Source organism: Pagrus pagrus, assembly GCF_965226575.1.
Source record: "Pagrus pagrus genome assembly, chromosome: 21".
Classification (NCBI taxonomy): Eukaryota; Metazoa; Chordata; class Actinopteri; order Spariformes; family Sparidae; genus Pagrus; species Pagrus pagrus.
Window position 1 is genome coordinate 2383910 of NC_140208.1, and position 25028 is coordinate 2408937.

General features: G+C 42.3%; 1 protein-coding gene across 5 annotated transcripts; it reads right to left on the minus strand.

Annotated features, from left to right (window-relative positions):
- qki2 (QKI, KH domain containing, RNA binding 2) lies at positions 1-18299 on the minus strand. 5 transcript variants are annotated; one of them, XM_084342938.1, is made up of 9 exons: positions 17635-18299; positions 14590-14738; positions 13295-13411; positions 8904-9047; positions 7621-7708; positions 7109-7393; positions 5550-5573; positions 4806-4880; positions 1-2832 (listed from the first exon to the last, which is right to left on the minus strand). In XM_084342938.1, the coding sequence occupies exons 1-9, from the start codon at positions 17774-17776 to the stop codon at positions 2810-2812; spliced, it is 1047 nt and encodes a 348-aa protein (XP_084199064.1). In that variant the 5' UTR covers positions 17777-18299; the 3' UTR covers positions 1-2809. The 5 variants fall into 5 exon arrangements, with proteins under 5 accessions (XP_084199064.1, XP_084199063.1, XP_084199066.1 ...); XM_084342937.1 differs by having other exon boundaries at positions 4806-4883; XM_084342940.1 differs by lacking the exon at positions 5550-5573.
- Between the last annotated feature and the right edge of the window lie 6729 nt (positions 18300-25028).

The window sequence follows — 25028 nt, forward strand, 5'->3', positions numbered from 1 at the left end:
TTTTCTTTTTTTTGTATGTCAAGGCATCAGGTGTGTGTTTGTAAAACTTCTGAAAGAGCGGATACACATGCAAAAATATATTTATATATGGACGACTTCATCTCCAACAAAACAAAACAAACAAACAAACAAACAAAGAAAAATCAAATATAACACTGTTCTCTGGAGGTAACCCAACCTCACATAAACATCTCACACACTAGCTGCTGCTTTAATACTGCATCGCACCTCCAATTCAAATGAGCCACTTTTTTTTTGTTAAGTTTTTGGCACTGAGATCTGAACTGAGAAGAGTTACGGATGTAAAAAGCCATAAACATGTGCACGGGGAGACATTTGATTAATCTGCATAAAACCCAAATGACATGGTAGAAGTAGATTTAGGTGAAACATCGTTCCATCGCTCTCAATAAATAAAGGCACTGCCGTTCAAGCTCATAACAATACTGTAGTGTGAAGAAGGCAAAGGCATCGTTGTGTAAGTCCTCCAGATTTAGACAAAGGAAGTGCACGCTTCCCTCTCTGCGCTTGGTATTTAGACTGTATATGTTGATTCAGTGGGATGCTTAAAGGAACAGTTCACCCACAAATGAAACGTCAGTCAGTATCTCCTCATCCACGCGCTGATGGAAAGTCAGGAGACGTTTCGTAGTCGACGAAACGTTTCTGGAGCGTCACAGAAAAACAGTGTTGCAGCATTCTGCTAAACAACTGAAGCAGCTGGAGAAAACGCTGCTTGTACAACTTAATCCAAGTCTACAGAAGCCCGGAGACTCCACACGGATCTGAAAAGACGTTATTTACAACCTTTACACGCTGTTGAGCTCGTGAGACTATTAGCATTGCGGCTACGAGGGCTGGGTGTCGTTCAATGTTCAATACCAGAACTGATACCTTAGCTTTGATTACCAGTTCCTGAATGATACTTTTTTCGGTACCAATTTTATAAAATCCAGTTTAGCAAAAGATTACACATTACACATACACGTGCTGAGCCCAGTCTCTGCCCAGAGGCATCCGATCACCAGCACCAAGAAGCATGCTGCGTCCTTATTGGCTCACTGATGCTGGTGAGATTAGATTAAGGAACTGAATTTGGTTTCAGATGTCAAGATGTCTTTTGATGCTTGATAAGTATTAGCACGAACAACAGTGAAGATTTTTCTCTTAAACTGGCAATAGAAAAGTTTTGTGCTCTAACGTGTCATTATAATAATGACACCATCAGTGTTTAGATTAGTTCCCCATGAACTTGGCTTTTGTCGTGCCTTTCTGTCGCCACCAGCCGAGGAATCATCTGCGGAAAATGAGGCCTGACTGGTGATCCAAGCAGATAGAAATGTTGCAGCCTGGCATCATTTCCATCTGCTTTCTTGTTTCCATTTGAGACTAAATGAATGAATAAAGTCACGTTTTGTCCTGTCGGCTCTGAGAAAAACAGCAACAACAATAATACCACCTGGGATCGCCAGCAGAAGAACAGCGTGTACATTTCTATGACAAATGTGTGTTTATATTTGTCCTTTTGCTAATTTACATTGTATGTTTATTAATCTCCCGAGGTCAGGCCTGCGACAAAAAATAGCAAAAGTTATATTATTACAAATGTGTGTTGGAGACTAGAAGAGATTAAAATGTCATTATTTTTATAAAAATGGGTGTGGTCGAGCCCGTTCACCCACTTCAGACGCTAATGCTTTTAGCAAGGCAGCTACATTTTGGTTTAAAAAAGTAAATGTAAATAACATAATTTCAGTCAATTTGAGATCTCAGGGCTCGTGGAGACTTGGATTAGGTCAGACGAGCTGTATGGAGCCACTTCACATTCGTTACCAGTTGTTTTGTAACGTTTTAAAACAAGTCCCCAGCTACTTCAGCTGTTTAGGAGAACGCTGCGATGCTGTTTTGCTGCGAAGCTCCAGAGATGTTTTGTGGACTACGAAGCGTCACCTGACTTTCCATCTGTATCAGGGTGAGTAGATAAAGACTGTAGATTCATTTTTGGATGAACTGTTCCTTTAAGAAAAACTTTGGGGACACTTTGAATTTTGGATTCCAGTTTGTTATTTTTCCTCACTGAGCACCTGTTTGACTTTTTAAACACATCATTGGATTCACATGTTACATTTCAAGGGAGAGTGTGTTAATATACGAATACATTAACACTGATTATAATTTTGTTATAATGAGTTATTCAAAGTATGTTGGCCCAAAAAAGAAGCAACAAGGTGTGTAAGAGTTTCCAGGTTAATCGGGAGGTGCCCGATGAGGAAAAATGTGACAAAATATCAACGTGTCTCTTTTAGTTTAGTGTTTACGGAGGGTTCGTGTGCTGGATAAGTACCATCATCATCAGTATAGTTACCGTGTTATTAATGAGTCATTAATATTATTGCATCAGGTGGACTGAGGGCAGGGCAGCTCAGGGAGACAGTTTGGCACAGCCAGGGATTGGCTTAAGAGCCCTTCACCAGTTCAGGGGCCCGTCTCCAGTAAAGTCTACTGGTGTTACAGATTGGGATTTCAACCGTCGACTGGTTATAAAACATTCTGGCTTTGGACTTTTGGGAAGGAAGGCACGTTCGGTAAAGTTTTAGGTTAGGACTTGGTGATGGGCGGGGTCCTGAGGTTTATTCCCATGATCGCTGTCGTCTGGTTGGCTGGTTAGACAGAAGCAGCCGGGTTGTTCCCAATGTGCTGGTCTGGTTGGCTGAGCTGAGGGAGTGGCGGGGCCGTGGGCCAATGAGCACGCCAGCGGGGCAGAGATGGGCGGGTCATCAGTGGGCGGAAAGGTCAGAAGGTCAAGGGGTCATGGGTTAGTTGCCGTGGCAGCTAGAGTTAGACAGACAGAGACGGACAGACGTGGAAAGGAAACAAAAAGGGCACATAAAAGGGGACATAAAAAGAAAAAAAGATAGAAGAGAGATTAGTGTCAGCTAGTGGCGTCAGGATGACAACAAGGCAGATCTACTGCAGTCACACAGCATGAGGGGCGCTACAGAAGAGCTGCGCAACACCTTCATGAGCCCGGCATAACCATTCAGAACGACTTACATCAACCACCGGGTGGTGACATAAGGAATGGCTGGTTAGCGATGCTCTGTGGACTCATGAAGGTGTTTGCAGGGTTAGGTTAAGGAGAAGGTGCCCCTCCTGTCGTGTGACTGCTGCTATAGTGATACTACTCATGCTAGCTGGGCTACGTCTAGCACAGACAGACAGTGAAACCATGAGACAGAGAGGGAGACAGCATGGTTTCATGTGGGTGAGAGAGTGACCTTTATGTCCAAAGAAAAGTGCCTGGGCCTCAGAAATACTTTCACTCGCTGACAAGAAGAGCTATTGTTTAGCAGCAGGCGCAGGATCTTGATGATTAACAGTTGTGATTAACTGATTATTGATTATCTTTGTGCTATGGAGTATTAGAAGAGCACCTAATGACTACAGTAAGCAAAGAGGCACCATAAGAGACAGTGATGAGAGGTTAAGAGATGGTGATTTTAGAGGAAACAATTTAACAATAGACAGACTAACTACAAGAATTTAGAGGCTTTGGTTTTCTTTAGAGATTTTTTTCAATAGTCATCTTTATTGCCTTTTAGTGTTTTTTTGTCCATCGTGTACAACAAGAGCACCACCGCTCACATACACACATATATTGTAGCTAGCTAGTCCATTTTTCTATTGCATAAAACAGTCACGAGGCCTGTGAATCGAGAAGGTCACCTCATCTTAAATAGACAGAGCAAAACACTGCCTTCATTGCCACCGTTCGCGGTGACTAAAACAGTAGTAGCTACACACCTTGAATAAAGTTTGAAGTTTACATGGAGACACTTCATCTATAAAAAGCATGTCGTAAAAACAAAAATAAAAATTTACAAACTAAAAAAACTAAAAAAAAAAAAAAAAGAAAAAAAAAAGAAAAATACTACAAGTATTTCCAAGCGATCTTGTTCCATAAGCTTCATATAAGCACTTAAATCCTTAAAATCCCTATATACAAATTTATTTTGCAGCTAAATACATGGTAACAGCACCACTCTGGCTAGGAAATATATGAAAGATGTAAACAGCCCCAATGATAAAGTCCAGTGGGCGACTGATAAGACCACAAACAACAGTATTTCATACAAAAGAGCTTGTAACACAGACCTCAGTAGTCATCACACGCTGTGTTTTAGTAGTAAAGACCAAAGATCATATTGAATTGAAATGACCTTCAGGAAAAAAGACAATCACTGTTACTTTAAATGTCATATAGTCATTGGGCACAACACAGGATTTAATTAATCATAAAAAAAAAAAAACATTTGTGGAAATCTACTGGAATGAAGTTGGGTATAAATAAAAATTCCCACAGTTTAGGGTCAAGAGTAGTAGTGAAGAGATAAACGACGACAAAAAAAGAGAAAAGTTTCTGAGAGAGGACTCCAAATCCAGAGTCACAAGGACCGAGTCACATGAACGGAGCGATCCATTCTAATTGAGAGGGTCCCGGCACCGCGAGCCGTCCAGTTTATCTAACAGGCGAGCAAAGATAACCGCTGCAGCTGTCACCCCTCACATGGTTCCTCCCAATCTGCTCACTTATTTCACTTTCACTGCAACAAACACTGTTTCACATTTTACACTGCTTCAGCGTGTGACCTCTTCGCCTGATACAGTAATTTCTCTTTTTAGGCATGCCGTATTACAGACACATGTAAACTGAAATTGGTCCATTGGTCTGCATGCACGCTAACACACACACACACACACACACATATACACATACACATAAAGTGGCTGGTGAGCTAACTAACCTCTGTCTGGGGTCACTACCCTTTGGTAAGGATGGATTCTCTTGTCGTGGCGTCGTACCTTAGCGGTCATGGCACCTGCTAACAGCCATTGACATCGCCAAAACAGAACACAGAAGGTTACTCATCAGAAAGACATCAAACAGTCCACCCATGGCACCAACATCAGTGAAACCAGGAATTTTTACAAAAAAAAAACAAAAAAAAGTGTTCAAGGCTGAGGGTGAAAATCAGTCAAAACGCGTCTAAGAGACAGAATGTTTTGTTGTTTTGTGGTCTTCTGCTCTCTAAAGAAAATATTAATCCAAACCACTAATTTCTCACTAAGCTTCACTAGTAGATTCAACATCAGCTGTAAGCAAAGTCACTCTAGAGCTCTGTGATTAAAATAAGCTTTAACATATATTAAATCACAAACAGCGGCGCTAAAATATCTATGGGTTCACTAAAACGTGTTAAAATTACAAGCGGAAGCTGAACTATTAAAAAATGTTAAATAGCTGTCACACCACAACACTAGTCTGCTAATACAAGGAGGAAATTAACAGGAATGGACACTTGACTACAGAATGACTGTCGAGGAATCTGTCATCCTAAAGTATGAGCAAACTTTGAGTGTTTGCTCTGCGGGACAAGTATGTAGGGGAGGAGGGGGAGAAAGGGGGAGGAGGGGGGTCTCTGCAAGCCAGTCCATGTGTGTGCTAGGAAGGGTTGCTATTGCTTAGCCTTTGGTTGGGAAAGCCATACCTGCAAAAACACAGGGAGAAGGGACTGTTAGCCCAGCAATGAGCTTCAGAATTCATGTGTATGTGCCGTAGATGTATTACAAGAGCTGGATACTGCTGCCAATTGTTCCCAGTGTCAAACCGTAGCACTGCTACACAAAAACACCTGCTACCCAACGCGACATTAACACAAAAATAATCAGGTTTTTCGTTACGTGGGGGGGAAGCAGGCCTTTCACCCTCCGTTTTGCGCGTTCACACCTGGAGGTACGATGTTCTGGCTCTTGTTGCAATAGAGCGGTCGGGTGAAGTGTTGGGACGAGAGGCACGCTTTGTTGTTTCAACGTATTTAATCCTTTTCACTAACTTAATCACTATTAGTTTGCTGATTTCTCTGTGGCATCACATTGCCGATGACAGTCTGGCATTTTGACGTATTTCAGTGTTGCATTACCTTCCTTCGACGGCTTATGATTCCTGAAGTTTAATTAAACTCGAGCAGCAAAGTTGCTTCACTTTGTAGCGCTCCTCTAATATCAGTTTGGACTGAAAGTGTAGGACCACAGGTGGCTAAACATCGTCGTCGACAGCTGGTGACTTGGTCTTGTCCCATTTCTAACTAACAGTAATGTACAGTGGCTGAGAAGTGCTGAACGAACAGGATATCCAAACACTGATTCTGAATAACAATAAAGCATTAATGCAAATGTCAACACTGTGTCATTGTGACATTTGTGAGATTTAGCTCTCAAGTCTGCAGTTCGCAGTGTACAGAACAGATCAAAGTCAATGTAAAGATGTTTAAACTTGAGCGGCAGAAGTGTTTTACGAATCTGCTTCATAAAAATACAGAGACGAGAGGGAAACGAAGAAAGACCTGAAGCTTCTGCTGAGTTCTGAGTTCAGTCAGAGGCTGAGCTGAACACAAACGTTTTGTGTTCGATGTGCCTTTATGAGTCATACGTGTAACTGTATGTCTAATCTGTGTGTAGACTTCTTGAGCGGCGCTGGCTGAGGATGCAAAATGAATTTCAGTGTAAACGGACTATAAAGTTGTATCGTATCATACAAACGGTCGGTGTGCCTCGTGCTAGACTGACTGCACACGCAGACGAGTGGTGAAAAGACGCAGGACAAAAAATAATTTGATTTCTATCTGATCACATCTTTATAATGTAGCTACAAGACAGGTTCAAGTCTCGACCAGCACCAGAACTCGAATGATAAAACATGTCTAAAGAACTCATTACAGTTTGCCACGAACACACTGTTTTGATCCAGTAATCAGACGGTCAACACTGGGTCAAAGCACCCTGTTGCTACTGGGTCAACATAACCCCGTATTGCATCAGTGCTATATCGACCTCACACTGGGTGAATTTTTAACCAAGTGGGTTTTAATGTTCGAAGACCAGAAATGCAATTTATTTTCTGTGCGTGCTGTCGTCTCAAGTGGGCGGGGCTAGGGACGGAGACCCGAATGGAAAGGGTTATTTACGCGTGTGATTGGAGTCCAGTATCCAGTTCTCATAATACATCCATTGACCATGTATGAAAGTGATGAACTTTTGATTACAATACCTAATACTCCAGTTGAGTCGATCGGGTATTCCAATATGGAGGGCGTGAGTGTGTAGGGATACTCGTACGGCGTGTAGATGATTCCAGATTCGGGCCCTTGCTGCACCAGCGCCGGGTGTGGATTCCCTCCCTGTACGAGGGCTGAGCTCTGGATCTGACGAATCAGAGGCATGATGGTCGGCGTGGTGACGGGGGCAGGGTTGCGCATGTTCGGAGGCAGGACGGGCGTCGGGCCTGTGATGATCCGAGGCGCCTGAGGGGTCCCTAGAGGGAAGGCGGCGGTGGCTGCGCAGCACACAAACATACAATAATGCAAGTATGCGCACACCCACACGCAAGCACACAAAGTGCACACACATACAATAGACAGGGAAGAAGAGGAGAGGACAAACAGACTATTTAACAGGAGAAACAGAGGCATTGTTCATATATACAGTGGACTCCTGTACCGAGACCCCTCCTTTGTCTCCCACCAACCCTCCTCCACATGTTAATTATGATGTCATCCTTACGCGTCTTGACATTGGCGTCTCTGTAGGTCCCGTTGAGAATGGCCAGCTCCATCAACTGCATTTTCTTCAGGTTGTCTTCCCCCTCAGCCTGCACCACCACACACACAAGCAGAGCAGCACAATCAGCGCACATAGCGAGGAGGATTGTCATTCAGCCGTTTGACAAGTGAATGAATTCACTTCTGTGGGAGTCCGGTCAACAAGTCAGCAAACATCTCAGTACGCTGAAAGTAATTATGATTCAGTTTGAATGTCTTTCTGAAGAGAAAAACTTTAAAGTCTCAGACGAAGTTGACCGGACCTTGACACAGCCACTGCATCCCCCAGAATATATTCGGTGTCAGACGTCATACCTTCTTAGCTCCAGTTACAGCTCAGTGAAAAGCTCGACTGATTTACAGTGAGATGGCAAGGTTGGCTGGGTTAAACTAACATATCATTAACTTCACCCGCCACACTCGCACAGCCACAAGCGTAGATTAACAGGTGTTCAGCTCCTGATTGCCTATAGACACTTCTTACTTTTAGCACTGGCCGATGCTCTGCTGTGATTGGAGCGGAAGTGACGGCTGATTGCTGCAATAGAAATCCCCCTGCTGGTCTTTTCAGTCTGTTTCCATTGTTGCAAGTATTACAGAGGGGGGAAAGGAAGGAGCCTTGTGATTTCAAAATATGTGCCTTTGTGATTGTGTGTCAAAGACGAGATAATTAAGTGAGTGTGTGTCGCTGTGCCCATGTGTTTCTCTCATTTTCGTCATGTTTGCACACATTTATGCATGTATGTATGTATGTATGTATGTGAGTGGGGGGTGGGGGGGGGCAGATAGGTGGGCTGGAGAATGTGAGAAATGTTGAGGAGTGCAATCAAAATGTCCTCTTGTGTGGACAACAACAAAAAAAAAAGGGGAGAAAAGAGGAATACTGTAGCCAGTAGTTTGGGAATTAAGTGAGTTGTGAACGAGTGAAAGGAGTGATGGAGTGGGGAGAACAAGTGAACAGACTCTCCATTCATTCCCTCAGCCTTTCAAACAACCCGGGGTTACCATGGAAACCCCTTTATGCGTGTTCCCTAATTACCCTAACCCCTTACACATACTCTCTCATACACACAGAGACGCACACAAAAACACAAAAAAGACACAAACACACACACTTTTTGGACTGACAATCCCCTTCCCCCTTCCATGCATACCAACACAGCGAACCCTCATCCAGTCACACACGGCTTTTCCGTCAGTCCGGTCCGTAATATTTGACGCTGAGGGGTTCGGACTCATACTCACAGCGGGCACCAGAAGTTTCTTGACCTCGTTGATGGCTCGCTGGAGTTTGATCTTGGCCCGGTTGTGTGTGTCCTCCACTGTGATCAGGACGTGGAGGTCCTCGCTGAGGTGCTCCCAGTTGGGCTTCCCTCGGTTCATCTCCTCCTGAAACACAAAAAAGGTTTTAAAAGCCCCGTTTGAATGCACAGCACAGGCTCGGTCCGTTGCTGCAGAGAAGGAACAGGATTTCACTTTTCTTCTTGTTTGGCTCGGTTTTGTAGCTTGGCCTCAAACTACGCACAAATGCACACAAGGCTCAAGGTCCTTGTGATGCAGCTCTGGAAGCGTTATCAAACTCCTGTTGCACTTCGGTCGCTACAGAAGTTTGGTGTTACAGTTTATTGATTCTTTCTGGAACATTTCCCCAAATCACACCGCTCTTTGTCACAGTTTTATCTCTATACTAAAATGACACATTGATTAAAGGTGCAATATGTAAGAATTGGCCTCCTGTCAAAGGTCACTGCAAACAAATAGGGGGCAGCATATCAGTAAAGTAACCACTAATTGCTGCTAACTGTAGGTGGCTCAGTTAGCCATGCAGCTAGCGATCCAGTAGTATTACGAGGTTGGACTGGGCTGCTTAACATGTTAACATCAGTAGACAACTTTGCAACACAGCACAAACATGTTATAAGACATCAAATCTGTTGTTTTTTCACACTTTTTGGTTCATTTTTGGATGTTTTAAACCAAAATTCTTATAAATTTCACCTTTAATTGATATTTAGATGTTGATTCAATGACAATAACAGCATTGATGACTCATTTATTGAGTCACACTGATGCTGGTTGTATTTGTTAGTGTTATTCATAAACACAACAGGTGCACATGCTTACTCATGCAAGTGTCTATTTTGGATAACCTTGTGTGCCAAACACAAGCTGGATTCGCTGCTTTTCTCTGTTTCGAACTCTTGGGACATTAATCAGTTGGTGGTTCTTCAATCGGTCATTACATCCAGACTGAAATATCTCAATAAATGTAAATAAATCATGAAATTGTGTTTAAACAGTCCTGAATGAACAGTGAATTTAGTGATGCTCTGAATTTTCCTTTAGTGCCACCCTAAGACCGACAGATATATTTATGACTTAACTTTCTCAACAAACTTTCTCGTGGATGGATCGCCATAACATTTGGTTCATGTCCCTCTTCTCAGGTTAGCCTGACCTTCATTATAATCGTGACATGTGAAGCTACAGGCAGACAGTTAGCTTAGCTTTGCATAACAACTGGAAACAGCTAGCCGAGCTCTGTCCAGTGGTCACAAAACCCACCTACTAGCATCTGTAAAGCTCACTAAATCATTTTTTAGAGTTATTTGCTCAAATAACTTTCTGAATCCAACAATCTGACAATCACGTCAAGCAGGGCTGAAAAATTAAGTCAACACGAAAGTGCCAAAAACTGCATGTGTTCAAATGTTAACAGCCTTTTCCAAAAACAGTCTTGGTCTCGCTAATCAACTCACTTGTTCAAAATTATATTCAGGCTTAACGCTTCATTCAACCTGAGCTCCACTTCTTAGCCTATTTTTAGATTAGCTGGGAGTTAGATGAAGTCAGACGCTGCCAAATGGCGAACGCAGGAGCCACCACACTGAGCTTCACAATGGCTCTTCAAAAACATTCATGGAGACACCGTCCATGTTGTATACAGTACATGATTTACACCTACACCTGCCCACTAGCTGTGGGGGAGGTAATAAAGTAAGCCGTGTGAACTTGAACTCTTTTGCTTTCTTTTGTTATTCTTGATGTCACTTTTCATGTGAACAACTGAGAGCAAAACTACCAACGTCCTCCAGGAGAGATTGTCCGAACATGTGCTCCATTATCCCTGCATGTGAAGGCCTTCAGAGGAAACAGACAACTTCACCCCCCCTAGTGTTCCCAAATGGTATTGTTAGCGCCACTGTCTCAAAGACAACTGGATCGTGTAACAAGAACCAACAACACAGGACAAAACGTGAGTTCATTCACTGATTAAGTTTTTAATGGAGACGTGAATTTGATTTTCATTGTGTAATCAACATTTACTTCGAAACTTTAAGGTCTACTGCCGGTTTAATTTCGCCTTCTAATACGTACTTTTAATTTATGTCGTGGTCGGACAAGAAGTCGTACGAACTAGATCTTTTTTCGACCTTTATGTCCTGGATTATATTTCTTTATTTCTTAGCCGGGTACGCAGACTTTCCTCGCCCGGCCGCCTGTTTTTCCTCCTGCTGCTCATATTTAACGGACGGGTCTGAGAGTCTGGTATCGATCTCCTTATCTTAACCCATAATTCAAAACCATTCACAGCTTTTGACAGTTAATCACAAAAACCTCTGATTGCTCTACAATGAAAATAAGTGCAAGTTGCAGCCTTGTTAAAAACTGAAATCATGAAGTCTTCTCTCTCAGCATTGTGTGCTCGGACATTCAATCCTCTGTGGATGTTTTGTCAAGTGAGATGTATCACTCTGAAAAACACCAAAAGTCAACATCTTTCTCTCCTCTCCCCCTGTTGCCTCCCACTGTGTCTCTGTTTTCCTTCCTCTCTGTCTCTCTGTGTGTGTCTGTGTGTTTGTGTGTGTCTCTCTCTCTTTCTCTCGGAGGGGCGTGCGGGGTAGGGAATGTTCTGGAGAGAGAGGGTGGGTTGGAATGCTGGACTTGCTCCACCTGCCGTTTGGAAAGCTTGAGCCGACTCCGTCCAACAGCACACACCAGGGGAGAGGAAGGGAGAACAGATGGACCGAACACCAGGACAGGAGAGGGAAACCGAGGTCCAAAAACTCATTGTGAGAGAAGGATGGGCAGATAGATAGATAGATAGATAGATAGATAGATAGATAGATGGACAGATAGATAGAAGAGTGTGGAGTGTTTGCAGCCAACTCTTAAGTGAAACTCTCAATCAGTGGGAAGTATTTGGATCAAAATCCATTACTATCTTTGTGTTACATGATTGTTGTTTGTCTGTTTAAACTTATTCTTACATCTGAGAGCAGAAATCTATTTTCACCCATTTGGATTCGGTTCACGTTGAAGCTGCTCGGACGCATTTGAACATCGTGTTCTTGTTTGTTTTTGTCCGTTTTGTTATTGCCGAGTGTTCGTCCACCCCCAAATGAGGTCAGATCGAAGCACAGCATGTAACTTTCACAATAACTTAAGTACAAATAACGATCAGTTTGACGGCATACTTGTCTCAACCATAATCAACTTTAAGACCAAGTCTTGAAAAAAAGAATAAGAAAGAAAAGTTTGTGAAATACACATTTTCTTTCTTGAATTGATTTAGATGAGAAGTTTGTGACCATTCCTATGTCTTTACTGTTGATATAAGGATAAAGCAGCCAGTTAGCTTAGCTTAGCATAAGACTAAAAACAGGGGAAAAAAGCTAGCTTGGCTTCGTTTGAAGTAACAAAATCTGCATTCCAGCACCTCTAAAGTTCACTAATTACTCACTAATTACAAGTTATATCTCCTTTGTTAAATCTTTACAAATACTGCTCTGCAGAAATGATAAGTTGGGGTGTAAACAAACTGTGACGTCACCCATTGGTCTATAGACTAGACTCCATATTTGGATTAGAGGGCGGAGCTGGGGAGGATATCCTGATTGGATCTGACCCGAGAACCTGAGCACAAGCCAAGGGAGCGACTGAAATCACAAGATAGCCACGCTATAACGAGCATCCTGCTTTATCGTCTATTTTACTCTAAATGGGACCGTAATTTAATAAATGAACATCACGCTGTGTTGAAGAAGACTTCAACTCAGCGATCGAGATCATGAACTCATGAGGAAACTGTTCACTGATGTAATAAATCAAGTGAGAAGTACGGTCATTTTCTCATAAGCTTACATACAATGATACTCCCTTTTTTAAATGAGTCGAGGTGCCCCCTGCTGGCCATTCATAAGAGTTCATAAGAGTAGTTAAGCAAACAGGGGGCAGCATACCACGAGAGTAACTGCTGCACTGGAGAGGTGCTGATGTTTATTCCGCTAGCACAAGAGCTTTGGACCAGGACAGGGTTAGCTGGTTAGCATGCTAACTTCAGTAGATATCTCCGCAACACAATGCATAGATGTCATTTCTTTCTTTCTTGTTCTCCTACATCTTGCATGTTAAAGGCACTTCTGCATTCACTTCACTATTTCTTGGCCGGACGTCGTGACTTCTCGGAGTCTTCGGTTATAACTAGATTAGACGAGAGGACTTTTGTTACCTTTGGACAGAGTCAGGCTAGCTGTTTCCCCCTGTCTTCAGTCTTTATGCTAAGCTAACTAGACTAACTCAGAGCTTCAAAGAAAGCATTAATTGAGTGTGGTGTTGTGTATGAGTGTGTGTACCTTCTTCTTGTCCCTCATGGAGCCCTTTCCTCGCACCATAATCTTGCAGCCGGTCTCGGCCTCCAGTTGTTTGGCTGTCAGTCCACGCGGGCCGAGGATCCTCCCCACGAAGTTGAACTACACAAAAAAGAGCAAAAACAATGATGTGGAAATGAAACAAGGCACATTTGACTGCACACACTCAAATTGCCCTTTTACAATGTGCGTGTATTTGCATACATGTGTGTCACCCTAACCCCACAGTGTGCCTTTGAAGTTTGTGCATCTGTGATGTGTTTGTGTTACTAAGAGGGACAAAAATAGCTCATTATATGGGTGCTGGCTGGTGCTGGTGGCATGACAGGACAGCGGCGTTCTCTTAACCTTATCTGTCACTATGACTGAGTGATTAACTAGACAGCTGCCTCTGTGTGTGTGTGTGTGTGTGTGTGTGTGTGTGTGTGTGTGTTTGTTTCTTTGCCACTGTCTCTGCTTTGCTCATGACATTTGTGCAGCCTCTTCCTATCCTTTTTAACTGACTTTAACCTAAAGTCACTTCGGTTGCAACACATTCGCTCTAAGACGACCGTCGACTCTCTCTCTCTCACACACACGAACACACACACACACACACACACACACACACACACACACACACACAGACACACACACACACACACACACACACACACGCACACACACACAGACATTCAGATAGAGGAACTGCTCTCTAAATTTAACCTTGACTTCAACCGTTTCTAGTGCCCTCCTGTGTGTGTGTGTGTGTGTGTGTGTGTGTGTGTGTGTGTGTCCTGTTAGTCTTCTGTCATGTGAGTGAGGACAGCCTGTCATTGTATTCGGTGATTGGCGAGCTGATGCACGGAGAAAGTCATGTGAGCCATTCAATCTGGATCAACGCAACTCATATTGAAGTGCTTAACTGTACTTGGCGAGCGCGGGGATGTGCTGGATGGTGAAGTGTCTTCCACCGCACTGCACTTGTCTTTATATTTGGGGGAAAGACTTAATCCAGCCTTTTAAGCTCTTGTAAATATTTATAGTGTAAACTTATGGCTAAAAACTGTGTCGCAGAGAAGGAATGTGCATCAGTTACTCGCTTTTTTTGAGTATTTACCACTAATCATTCTTTAATCTTGTTGGAAAACACTTTTCTGGGTCATTATTGATTGAGCCTTGATTAAAAGCCTCGCCGACTTTCTGGCAGCCTCTCTGTAACTAAGTGGAGATAAAGTGACAACAGCAAAAAGTAAACAAACTCCTCTGAAAGGTCAAAGGTCGTGTGTTTGTCCACTCACGTCGGGGTACTCTTTGACAGGAACGTAGAGCTTCTCCTGCAGCTGAGCCACAGGGCCGATCGCTTCGGGAAGCTCCTCCATGTCCCGTCCGTTGAACATGCCGCCGTTCACCGTGTCGTTGTACATGTCCTTGCGTACCCTGCCGATTTCTGCGAGACGGAGGAAGAAAGAAGACAGGAGTAAAGTTGAGTAAAATTAACTGCGGACGTACGGGAGAGTGTCAATGAGGGACGACGAGTGTCACATTTCTTCACACGTCTGTTTCTTAGGACGATGACTCACTGTCACCAGAATTACAGCACGGTCTGAGTGTCGCAGTCAGACAGGCAGACAGACAGCGAGGCAGCGAGACAGTCACAAGTATTCTGCACCACAATGTAGAATCTAACCACTGACTGCTTTGCAATTATTACAGGCAATTTCTCTCTTTCTGTGGCCTTCTCCAACACACACACACACACACACACACACACACACACACACACACACTGTTCCCTGTGTAAATAATGTAATGAAGAAACATGCATGTTAGTGGGGTCACAGTGACCCACCTGTGATCATGTCACTAGTTATTCAACAACCACACAGACAAGGCAATTATCAAAAGGTAACACGGCTGCAGCGAGAGATTTTTTTTCATTTTGATTAATCTGCAGGCCATTTTGTGATTATTCAATAAATCTTCCCGTCTATAAAATGCAAAAAAGTTTGATAAATGCCTTTTTGGTGTCTTCCTTTTTTTTTCTTTCAGGGCAACAGGCCGTGTCACTAATCAGATCTGACATTCAGCATTTTCTGATTTTTGAAGTCTGTGTTTTTTCCCATCAGACTGCCAATCAAATAAATTGATTTAAAAATGTGCTACTGTGGCTCCCACGTAGCCACCTTCCTGTCTGTAGTTGTGAGTCTGTGGTTTCACTCAACGTCACGCCCACAACACTATCTGACTGGTTACACGTCACGAGAAAAATCCTATCAACACTGAATAATCTGAATTGTCAAAGTAACTAGTAGCTAAAGTTATCAAATAAATAAAGTGGAGTAAAAGTAAGTGTAATGTTAATACTCGAGTAGTACGAGTACCTCAAATTTGTCGAGGACTTGAGTAAACTGAACTTTAATTACTTTCCATTTCTGTTTTTTCTAAATTTCTAAATTTTGACACTAAGATTTTCATTTGAACTGTGAATCTATATCAGTTCCAAATATCGCTGATCAGTCTCCTTGATTATCAATAATGAATATCAGTATTGGCCCTGAAAAGAGATCAGTTGATCCCCAAAGAAATGTAGTTTACAAAACAAAGAAAAGTGGCAAAATGCTCATTACATCTGAGACTTTTCATTATTTCTGCTTAAAAACGGCTGTTAAACGGTCAGTTTTTTGTCTCAGGTTTGGTGCCGAGACGCCGTCGTGAGTGAGACTGTGTTTGTCTGCCTGTCTGCTTGTTTGGTGTCGTCTCAATGACCGATGCTAACCTCTGATGCCTTTGTAATGACACGCTAGCACAATAATAACTGACTACTGCATCACACAAACACATACGCAGCAGATACACACAGACCCCTGGCTTGAACTCACACACACACACACACACACACACACACGCACACACACGTACAGAATAACCGCCTTGAGTCACAAATATCATCTGACCTAAGCAGCCTGACAGGCACGTCTGCCTGCTCTCGGAGTGATAAGTCTGACCGTAATAACTACAGTAGGACGCCATAATTACAGGCACAGCTACAGTGACAATGATGATCCTCTAATAACCCATTCTGACCTGTTAAAGACCAAAAGTGACTATTAAAACACACACGCACACACAAACAAATCTGCACAGACAAGCAGCTCTTGTGTCACACTTCAGCTGCAACTTGCTGAAAGAAAACGAGAAGTAGAAGACAACAGAGTTAAAAGAGTGCAGGATAAAGGGGGGGGGAGCTGCAGCAGGCCTTATCTGAACACTTCAACCTGTCATTGGTTTATATATAGAGCGGACGCGGCCGCAGTGTTTCCAAATATGCAACAAACATGCAGCCTGACAATACGTGTGACTGGCAGGCTTTCTTATTACCCCCGCACAAACTTTTTGGTGCTGTGTCCTTGTCCACATTACTCAGGCAAGAAGACACAGCCAGGCTGGAAGTGAGCACGGTACAATGCCTTTCATTCTGAGCACGGGTGTCACATTATCGTGTGCGAGGGATGAATGTGCTCGGCTGTCAGTCGTCAACGCGAGCGCACACCACTAGACGTGTTAAGTTGACCTATTTGTCAGGCTCTGGAGGTCGTCTGGTATGAGTGCAACCTTGCTGCGTCATGAGACTTGTCACGGAGCAGCAAGTCAGGACCCCGGTGATCCTGATGTGCAACAACAGTGGCGAGAATCACACTGAAAACAAGTGACGTGGAGTTAAGATTGTGGACTTTTGCTGCAAATGTGAGATGGCAACAAGTTTAAGTGCATGTGGTCAGCTGTGCAGACGGCGTGTACGATCACACATTTTGCACAGTGACATGCTCTCCTGCTCAGGGATGGGCTGCAGCATTCACATAAGCCTGCGCATTAGGTCACTGGGAAAGACTAACAACTGTCTGTTTGTTCCCATCACCAACTGCCCAGTGTGTGTGTGTGTGTGTGTGTGTGTGTGTGTGTGAGTGTGTGTGTGAGAGAGAGAGTGAGAGAGAGAGAGAGAGAGAGAGCTCATCTGCTGCCCTCAACAAATTAAAAATGTGATTTAACAGCCAATCAACAGAAACTTTTGATTCATGTCATTGTGCATGTAAAAGCGCAGTTGTGTGAGTGAGTTGTGTGTTTAATAACGAGTCATTAGCGGCTCTCGGCGGATGGATGACACGACTGTCACGTTTCCAAGGAGCCGGAGAGGAATCCCTGCAGTTAATGACCGACTCAATAAAGCGACTCCATAACGTTGCTTTTTTTTTTATTAACGCTCACCAGTTAAAGCTCAGCGTTGAATTAGGAAAAAGTCCTCTGCAATGTGACAAGTGCTTTAAAAAAAAAAAAGCCGCGTTTACCTTCGTCCAGCAGCCGCTCCAGATGCGTGAAGATGCCGCTGAAGTTGGGCAGGGAGCTCATCACCTTCCTGTCGTTCATCAGCTGCATCAGATAGTCCGGGTTGGACTTGGGTCGCTCCTTCACCTCTGTCTCCCCGACCATGGCTCACTAGGCGTCGACAATAAAGTGACCTGGCTGGTCGAAAAAACTTAACTTACGGGAGAGAGAGGGGGGGATTTAAAAAAAAAAAAAAAGACACGCCCCGGCAAGCGATGCGAGGACCGCAGGGGAATCCGCCGGCCGCGACCCGCTGACCGCCGCACTCGGCTCAAAGTGGCCCCGGTTAGCTCGACTCCTCTTCGGGTAACGTTTTCGTGTGTGCGCCCCTCTCTTCTTCTTCTTCTTCTCCTTCTTCTTCTTCTTCTTCTTCTTCTGCTTCTTCTTCTTCTTCTCCCCCCTCCTCTGTCCGACTCTCTCCGGAGTTTCAAAAAAGTTCCTTTAAAGAGGGCGCGTGGCTCTGTGTGACACTTCAGGCGACACTGTGACCGACTCCTCGCACTTCTCCCGCGGCTGCACGTCTCCCGTCAACTGGTGTCCTCCGGCCCGGCTGCTGCGCTGTGTCCGCCCGGTGTGTCGCGATCTGCGGCGGCTCGCCTCCCTATCATATGATTACAGTACCGCGGCAGCACGAGAGCGCTGTCGGGAGAGCGCCGCGCGGGCCCGCTCTCACAGGGGAGGAGGCTCGTGCTCGTCCCCTCGCAGCTCGCCCCTCTTCGCCTGTCTGTCACGCGCACACGCCCCACGCCCACAGTACGACAATAAAAGAGCTCGTGGAGGTTCGTACACCTGTTCTGACACCTGTTCTGACCGGCTGCGGTCCATCACCGCGTGTGGTCAGGTGCCCCGGAGAGCCCAGGTACTTTACCCACTGATGGAATGTAACTGAGTACTTTTACTCAAGTACTGCCTGAAGACAATACTCAGGTACTTTACTCACTGATGGAATGTAACTGAGTACTTTTACTCAAGTACTGCCTGAAGACAATATCCAGGTACTTTACTCACTGATGGAATGTAACTGAGTACTTTTACTCAAGTACTGCCTGAAGACAATATCCAGGTACTTTACCCACTGATGGAATGTAACTGAGTACTTTTACTCAAGTACTGCCTGAAGACAATATCCAGGTACTTTACTCACTGATGGAATGTAACTGAGTACTTTACTCAAGTACTGCCTGAAGACAATACTCAGGTACTTTACTCACTGATGGAATGTAACTGAGTACTTTTACTCAAGTACTGCCTGAAGACAATACTTGGGTACTTTACTCACTGATGGAATGTAACTGAGTACTTTACTCAAGTACTGCCTGAAGACAATACTTGGGTACTTTACTCAGTGATGGAATGTAACTGAGTACTTTTACTCAAGTACTGCCTGAAGACAATACTCAGGTACTTTACTCACTGATGGAATGTAACTGAGTACTTTTACTCAAGTACTGCCTGAAGACAATACTCAGGTACTTTACTCACTGATGGAACGCCACCTGATACTTCCACTCCACTACTAGTTACCTGTTACTTTTCAGATTACAAACAAATAGTTAACTTTATTTGTACTTTTGATACCAAAGTACTTCCACTGCACTACAATTTAGAGGCAAATGCTGCACTTTTACTCCACTACAGTTATTTGATTACTGCAGTTCCTAGTTACTTTCCAAATTAGATTACATTTAAGTATATGTATAATCAGGTACTTTTACTCATATTCATCTGTTTATAATCAGGGATGTCATGTAACTAAGTACATTTGCTCAAGTGCTGCTTAAGTACAATTTTGAGTTACTTTACTTGAGTATTTTTGCCACCTAATACTTCCACTTCACTACAATTTGGAGGCACATATTGTACTTTTACGTTGTTACCTGTTACTTTTCAGATTACATACATATAGTTTACTTTTACTTGTAACCTACCTAAGTACAAACAGATACTTTTACTCAGAGACCTTGACAGTGATGGCATGTGACTAAGTACATTGAGTATTTCCCTTTTATTGCTACGAAATACTTCCACTTCACTACATTTTGTGGCAAATATTGTACTTTTACTTCGCTGCATTTATTTGATAACTTCAGTCACTAGTTACCTTCCAGATTACATACATTTAAATATATGTATAATTTATTATTATAATTACTTGTAATTAGAACAAGTGTGTAAAAGTGTGTAAAAATGTAAAGATAACACGATATCTTCACTTTACTTGAATATAACAATTGAATGCAACTTAAGCTTATTAATGCTTCTTCTGCTGACAAGTAAATAATGTACTTTTTAACAACTCGGCTGCATATTATCACTGATGGAGGAAGTATCATCTGTACAACACTAGAAGTATCCAGTTACAAGTAAAAGTCCTGCTCAAAGTACTTGTACTCAAGTATAAGCTGAAACTTCTACTAAAACATCAGGAGTGAAAGAGTCTGCCATGTCAGATGTTATAGCATGTTGGTCCACAGTCAGGGAGTTTGTTCCTGTGGTTCCTCCGAAGAGGTCGTGATTCGATTCGTAGAACAGGAAAGAAGAAAACAGAAAACATGAAGCTCTGCTGCACATGTGTTTCCATCTATGTAGACTTCTCTGTGATGTGCATTTATTCTGAAACGTTGGACGATTGCGCCTCTTTGGGCCTCAAACAGTTCGAGTTCAACTTTGTGAGAAGTTTAAAGGGGAATTGACTCTTTTGTGAAACTGCTGACGTCTCAAAGACGTCTGAGACGTGGAGGAAATCTGCTGAACAATCTAAATAAACAAACTCTCTTTGTCTTCATGACCGAGTAAACTGAACAAACAAACTGACCTTACAGGACAACACTGTTACATACTGTTTCACTTTGTTTATCTGTGGTGGACCCTGCCACCTTTCTAGCTTCAAACAGTGTTCTGCACACTGTTATTTTCCTTGTTTATTCACTGAAGGAGATAAAACGTATGTTCTGAGTTTGTGTTATTACCTCATTAATGTTGTAGTTTGATTTTCTTCTCCAAAACTCCCGAGTGGCCCTTTAATCTTCACATTCTCATTACACAGTGTGTCTGTTGGTTTGTTGGTTTGTCAGCAGGATTACACAAAAACTACTCAACAGATTTCCATGAAACCCGGATGGAGGACGGGTCTCGGCCCAGAATAGAGCCCATTAACTTTTGGTTCAGATCTGGGAATTTTTTCTCAGGGATCTTGATGAAAAAGTAAAAGATCTAGTTAAATATTTCTTATAATGTCTACTTCTGTACTTTTACATAAGATTTCTAACGCAGGACTTTTACTTGTGCTGGTCTTTATTGGTACTTTTGCTCAAGTAACTGACCCGAACTCTGTGTCGCACCCTCGGCTACGCTCAGGACTCGTTCTTCTGTCGAGGATCCTGAAATAATAAGAAGGTGTGATGTGTGCGCTGGTTCTCTCTGGGTGGCTGCTACTGCTCAACTGTTATTGCTGAAGGAACAGATAGGTGCGAGGGTCTAAACTTAACTCGCTGTAAATCACACACACACACACACACACACACACACACACACACACGCAGGAGGCGACACAATATGTGTGCCCATGCATGCCTTGACTTAAGCCTTTTGTCAGGCGCTGCCGGCCTCCCACCTGGTTTCTCTCCTCTGTCTACTGTTAGAGTTTTTTCGCCTTGTAAGACTAAACTTATGATTGAGGTTGGGTGGGAAGCTGTGTGTGTGTGTCCGTGTGTGTGTGTGTGTGTGTGTGCATGTGTGTGTGTCCGAGCAGCAGGAATTGTAACGGGGCAGCAGCAGCGGCGGCGGCAGCAGCAGTGTTGGTAATGGCTGGTCAGCTGGTATGGCGAGTATTCAGGGCGGGGGCAGTGCATTGTCCTCTCATAGCTCCAACAATGCCCCTCTGAGCAGGCCACACATCTACCAGTCACGGGCCTCTCTCTGCCTCTGTCTCTGCTTTTCTTTCTGTCTGCCATATTTATTCAGCCCGTAGTGAAGTGCAGAGTGAGACGTGATACGTAGCACCGGCCCTGACCTTTGCCTCAAACACCAAGGTCAACCCGTAACCTCGGTTAATATTACAGCACGTGTCAGTCGCCGTCGCTCTATAAAGAAATCACATCTCACATGTTTAATTCGTGAATTAATCACTGCAGCTCCTTTTATGCATTAATAATCACTCACATCAATTAATTAGTCACATTCTGGATGCATAGCTGGGTTTATTTTAATCTCCTACATGATCTACTGTACATGTTCATGAGTCTGTTCGCTCCTATAAAATCCTGTGAATCATTCTAGCTCTGAGTTTTTATTTGATTAGTCGTCTCACATGAATCTGTTCAATAGAAATGTCAAACATTCTCTGATTTTAGCTGCTCAAATGTGAGGATTTGGTGCTTTGTACGTTTCATATTTGCGTTGGCTGGATGAAACGACTCATTTGAAGACGTCACCTTGGATGCAACAATTAGTCCTTTGACAGAAAAGTAATCAGCAACAGTTTTGTATGATTTTGAGTCACTTATGAAGCAACAATGGCAAAAAAATCTCTGACTTCAGCTTTTCAGATGTGAATCTTTGTTGAAAATGATCAACAACTACTTTCGATAAGCTGTAAAGTGTCATTTATTAACATTCTGTGTTTTAGCTTTTCAAATGCAAGGATTTTATTCTTTTCCTCGTCTTAAATCATTGGATATATAATATTTTGGGGTTTCAGGTGTTGTTTGGACAAAAAACAAGTAATTTGAAATGTAATTTTGCTGCATTGATAAGTCATTTGACTGAAAAGTAACCAGCAACATTAATAGTTTTTAATTTGCTGAACGTTTTAATGACAGTCATTGTTAGAGCCGCAATGATTAGTTCATTAATCTATTAGTCGATCAGCAGAAAATGATCAACAGCTATTGTAATAGTTATAATAATGTGTTTATCATCATTTATTAAGCAGAAATGTCAAAAGTTCTCTGCTTTTAACTTCTATAACGTGAGGATTTGATGCTTTTTCCTGTTAAAATCATTGTATATTTAATGTTTTGGGGTTTCAGAGTGTTTGTTGGACAAGAAAACAATCAATAAGCTGACATTTGAAGCCTGTGATGGTCATTTTAAGAGCTGCAATGATTAGTCCATGGACAGAAAAGTAATCAGCAACAATTAAGATAAACGATGAATCATTTCAATCAGCTTCTCAAATGTATGAATAATTGTTAATTTACTATGTCGATGAGTGTTATTAGGTGATTACGATCAACACAGAATGATCTACAAGTATTTTGATAGCTGATTAATTGTAATTATGTCATTTATTAAGCAGAAAAGTCAAACAACGTCTGTTTTTAGCTTTTTAAACGTGAGAACTTGATGCTTTTTTCCTGTTTTACATGATTCTATATTTAATATTTTGGGTTTTACTTCACAAAGTCAGAAAAATATTAATAAAACGCGTTATCTTCGTTAAAAACCTTTGAACTTTGGTCTGTCGGTCGCACAAAACCACCAAACTGAAGAGCTCGACTTGAGGAATCTCTCATTTCTGATTTTTCAAACACACCAAACTGCTAATCGATTAATCAGAAAAGTCAACAGATCAGATAAAAATGATATTTTTGCCATCTTAATCCATCTTGTTTGGAGGGAGCAGGATACTGGGTCTGTCTCAGGCGTCACCATCACTGTCAGCACTGCATCATCACATATGAAGGGACTCTGCTGCAGGTGCTTCCTGTGTTTTTCTTTGCAACAAACATCAAGCTGAAATAACACGTTTTCTTCACTTTAAAGGTTTTCCCAGCAGTGGGGAGGTCGCCCCTGTGACATGATCACTGATGGGAAGACGCCCTCTTGTGGATTTTAACTGTACGTGGCGTGTTGACGCAGGCCAGCAGATTTATCGCTGACATGGAGGAAGTTTGGAGACGTTTGGCATCAGACTGAATTAAAGAGACAACATGAAAGTTGGCTCGGAGCAGAAACAGTGTGAGTGTCGGTGAATCAGCTGGAGACTTGACTGTGTTTCAGATTACTGTTGGAGATTAGATTCACAGTCGGGATGATTTTATTTATTTTACCTTCAGTCACCAACAGAGAGCAGCAGAATGCAGACGCCACACAGGATCCCTGATGGATGAAGTCTCTGTGTGAGCTGCTGCAGACTGCTGGTTTCTGATCGAGGAAGTATTGTTGACGAGACACCAGAGGAAAGTTTCTTCTGGTTTATCACATGTACGAAAGTTATTTCTTCTACAAATGTGTGAAGCGAAGGAGCTCGTCCAGAAGTTCAGAGGCTGTTTGGTCATTTAATAGAAGTGGCATGAAGAATAGAAGCAGAACCAACACTGAAGCCAGAGAAACTAAGTATATTTACACAAGTACTTCCATCTTAAACTACTTTATACTTTTACTCCACTACTATTACTTATTTGGGGTAATCTGACTTAAGTGAAATAGTGAATATAAAGCTTGTACTCGTAATGGATTATTTAAATACTTCCTCAACCGCCTATTAAAAGCAGCCAATGGTGGAAAGTAAGTACATTTACTCGAGTAGAGTACTGTACTAGTATTTTGAGGTACTTGTACTTGAGTATTTCCACGTTCTGCTACTTCATATTTCCACTCCACCACATTTATTTGACAGCAACACTTAATTTTTAAACTTTATTAACATGCAAAACATACTATAAGTTTATAAAACGTTGTTATGGATCAATACATCAATAATATGAGTACTTTTATTTGTGGTACTTTAAATATACAGTATTTGTGTACTTTTACTTAAGTGAAATAGTGAATGCAAGGCTTGTACTTGTAATGGATGATTAAAAAACTTCTTCCACCACTGTACTACTATTTTGAGGTACTTTTACTTTACTTGAGTATTTCCATCTTCTGTAACTAATACTCTGAGTAGTGCTTGAGAAGAATACTTTCACTTCCAGAGTTACTTTAATACCACTAGTTTTACTTGAAATTAAGTAATATTTCAGTTCTGTGACTGTGCTCGTACTTGAGTACAGATTCTCAGTACTCTTATTCTTGTTATTTTGCAGATTAATACATATTGTAATCAATAAATACATTCTATTGGAGGTTAAGATCAAACTTAACTTAATTTGAAACTTAATTGATAAAGTCACCCAGCTGATAGAATATTTAAATAAATTAAAATGAGCTCCACTTTTACCAGCTTCAACATTAAAGTGACGAACACATTAACTATCAGTGATTATAATTAATAATTAAATGTCTGAAATCCGCCATTCTGCAAAATCAGTACTTATACTCTAAGTATATTTTAATGGTAATACTCCTGTACTTTCACTAAAGGAAATGACTTAAATACTTCTTCCATCGCTGATTGAAACTGCCGGTA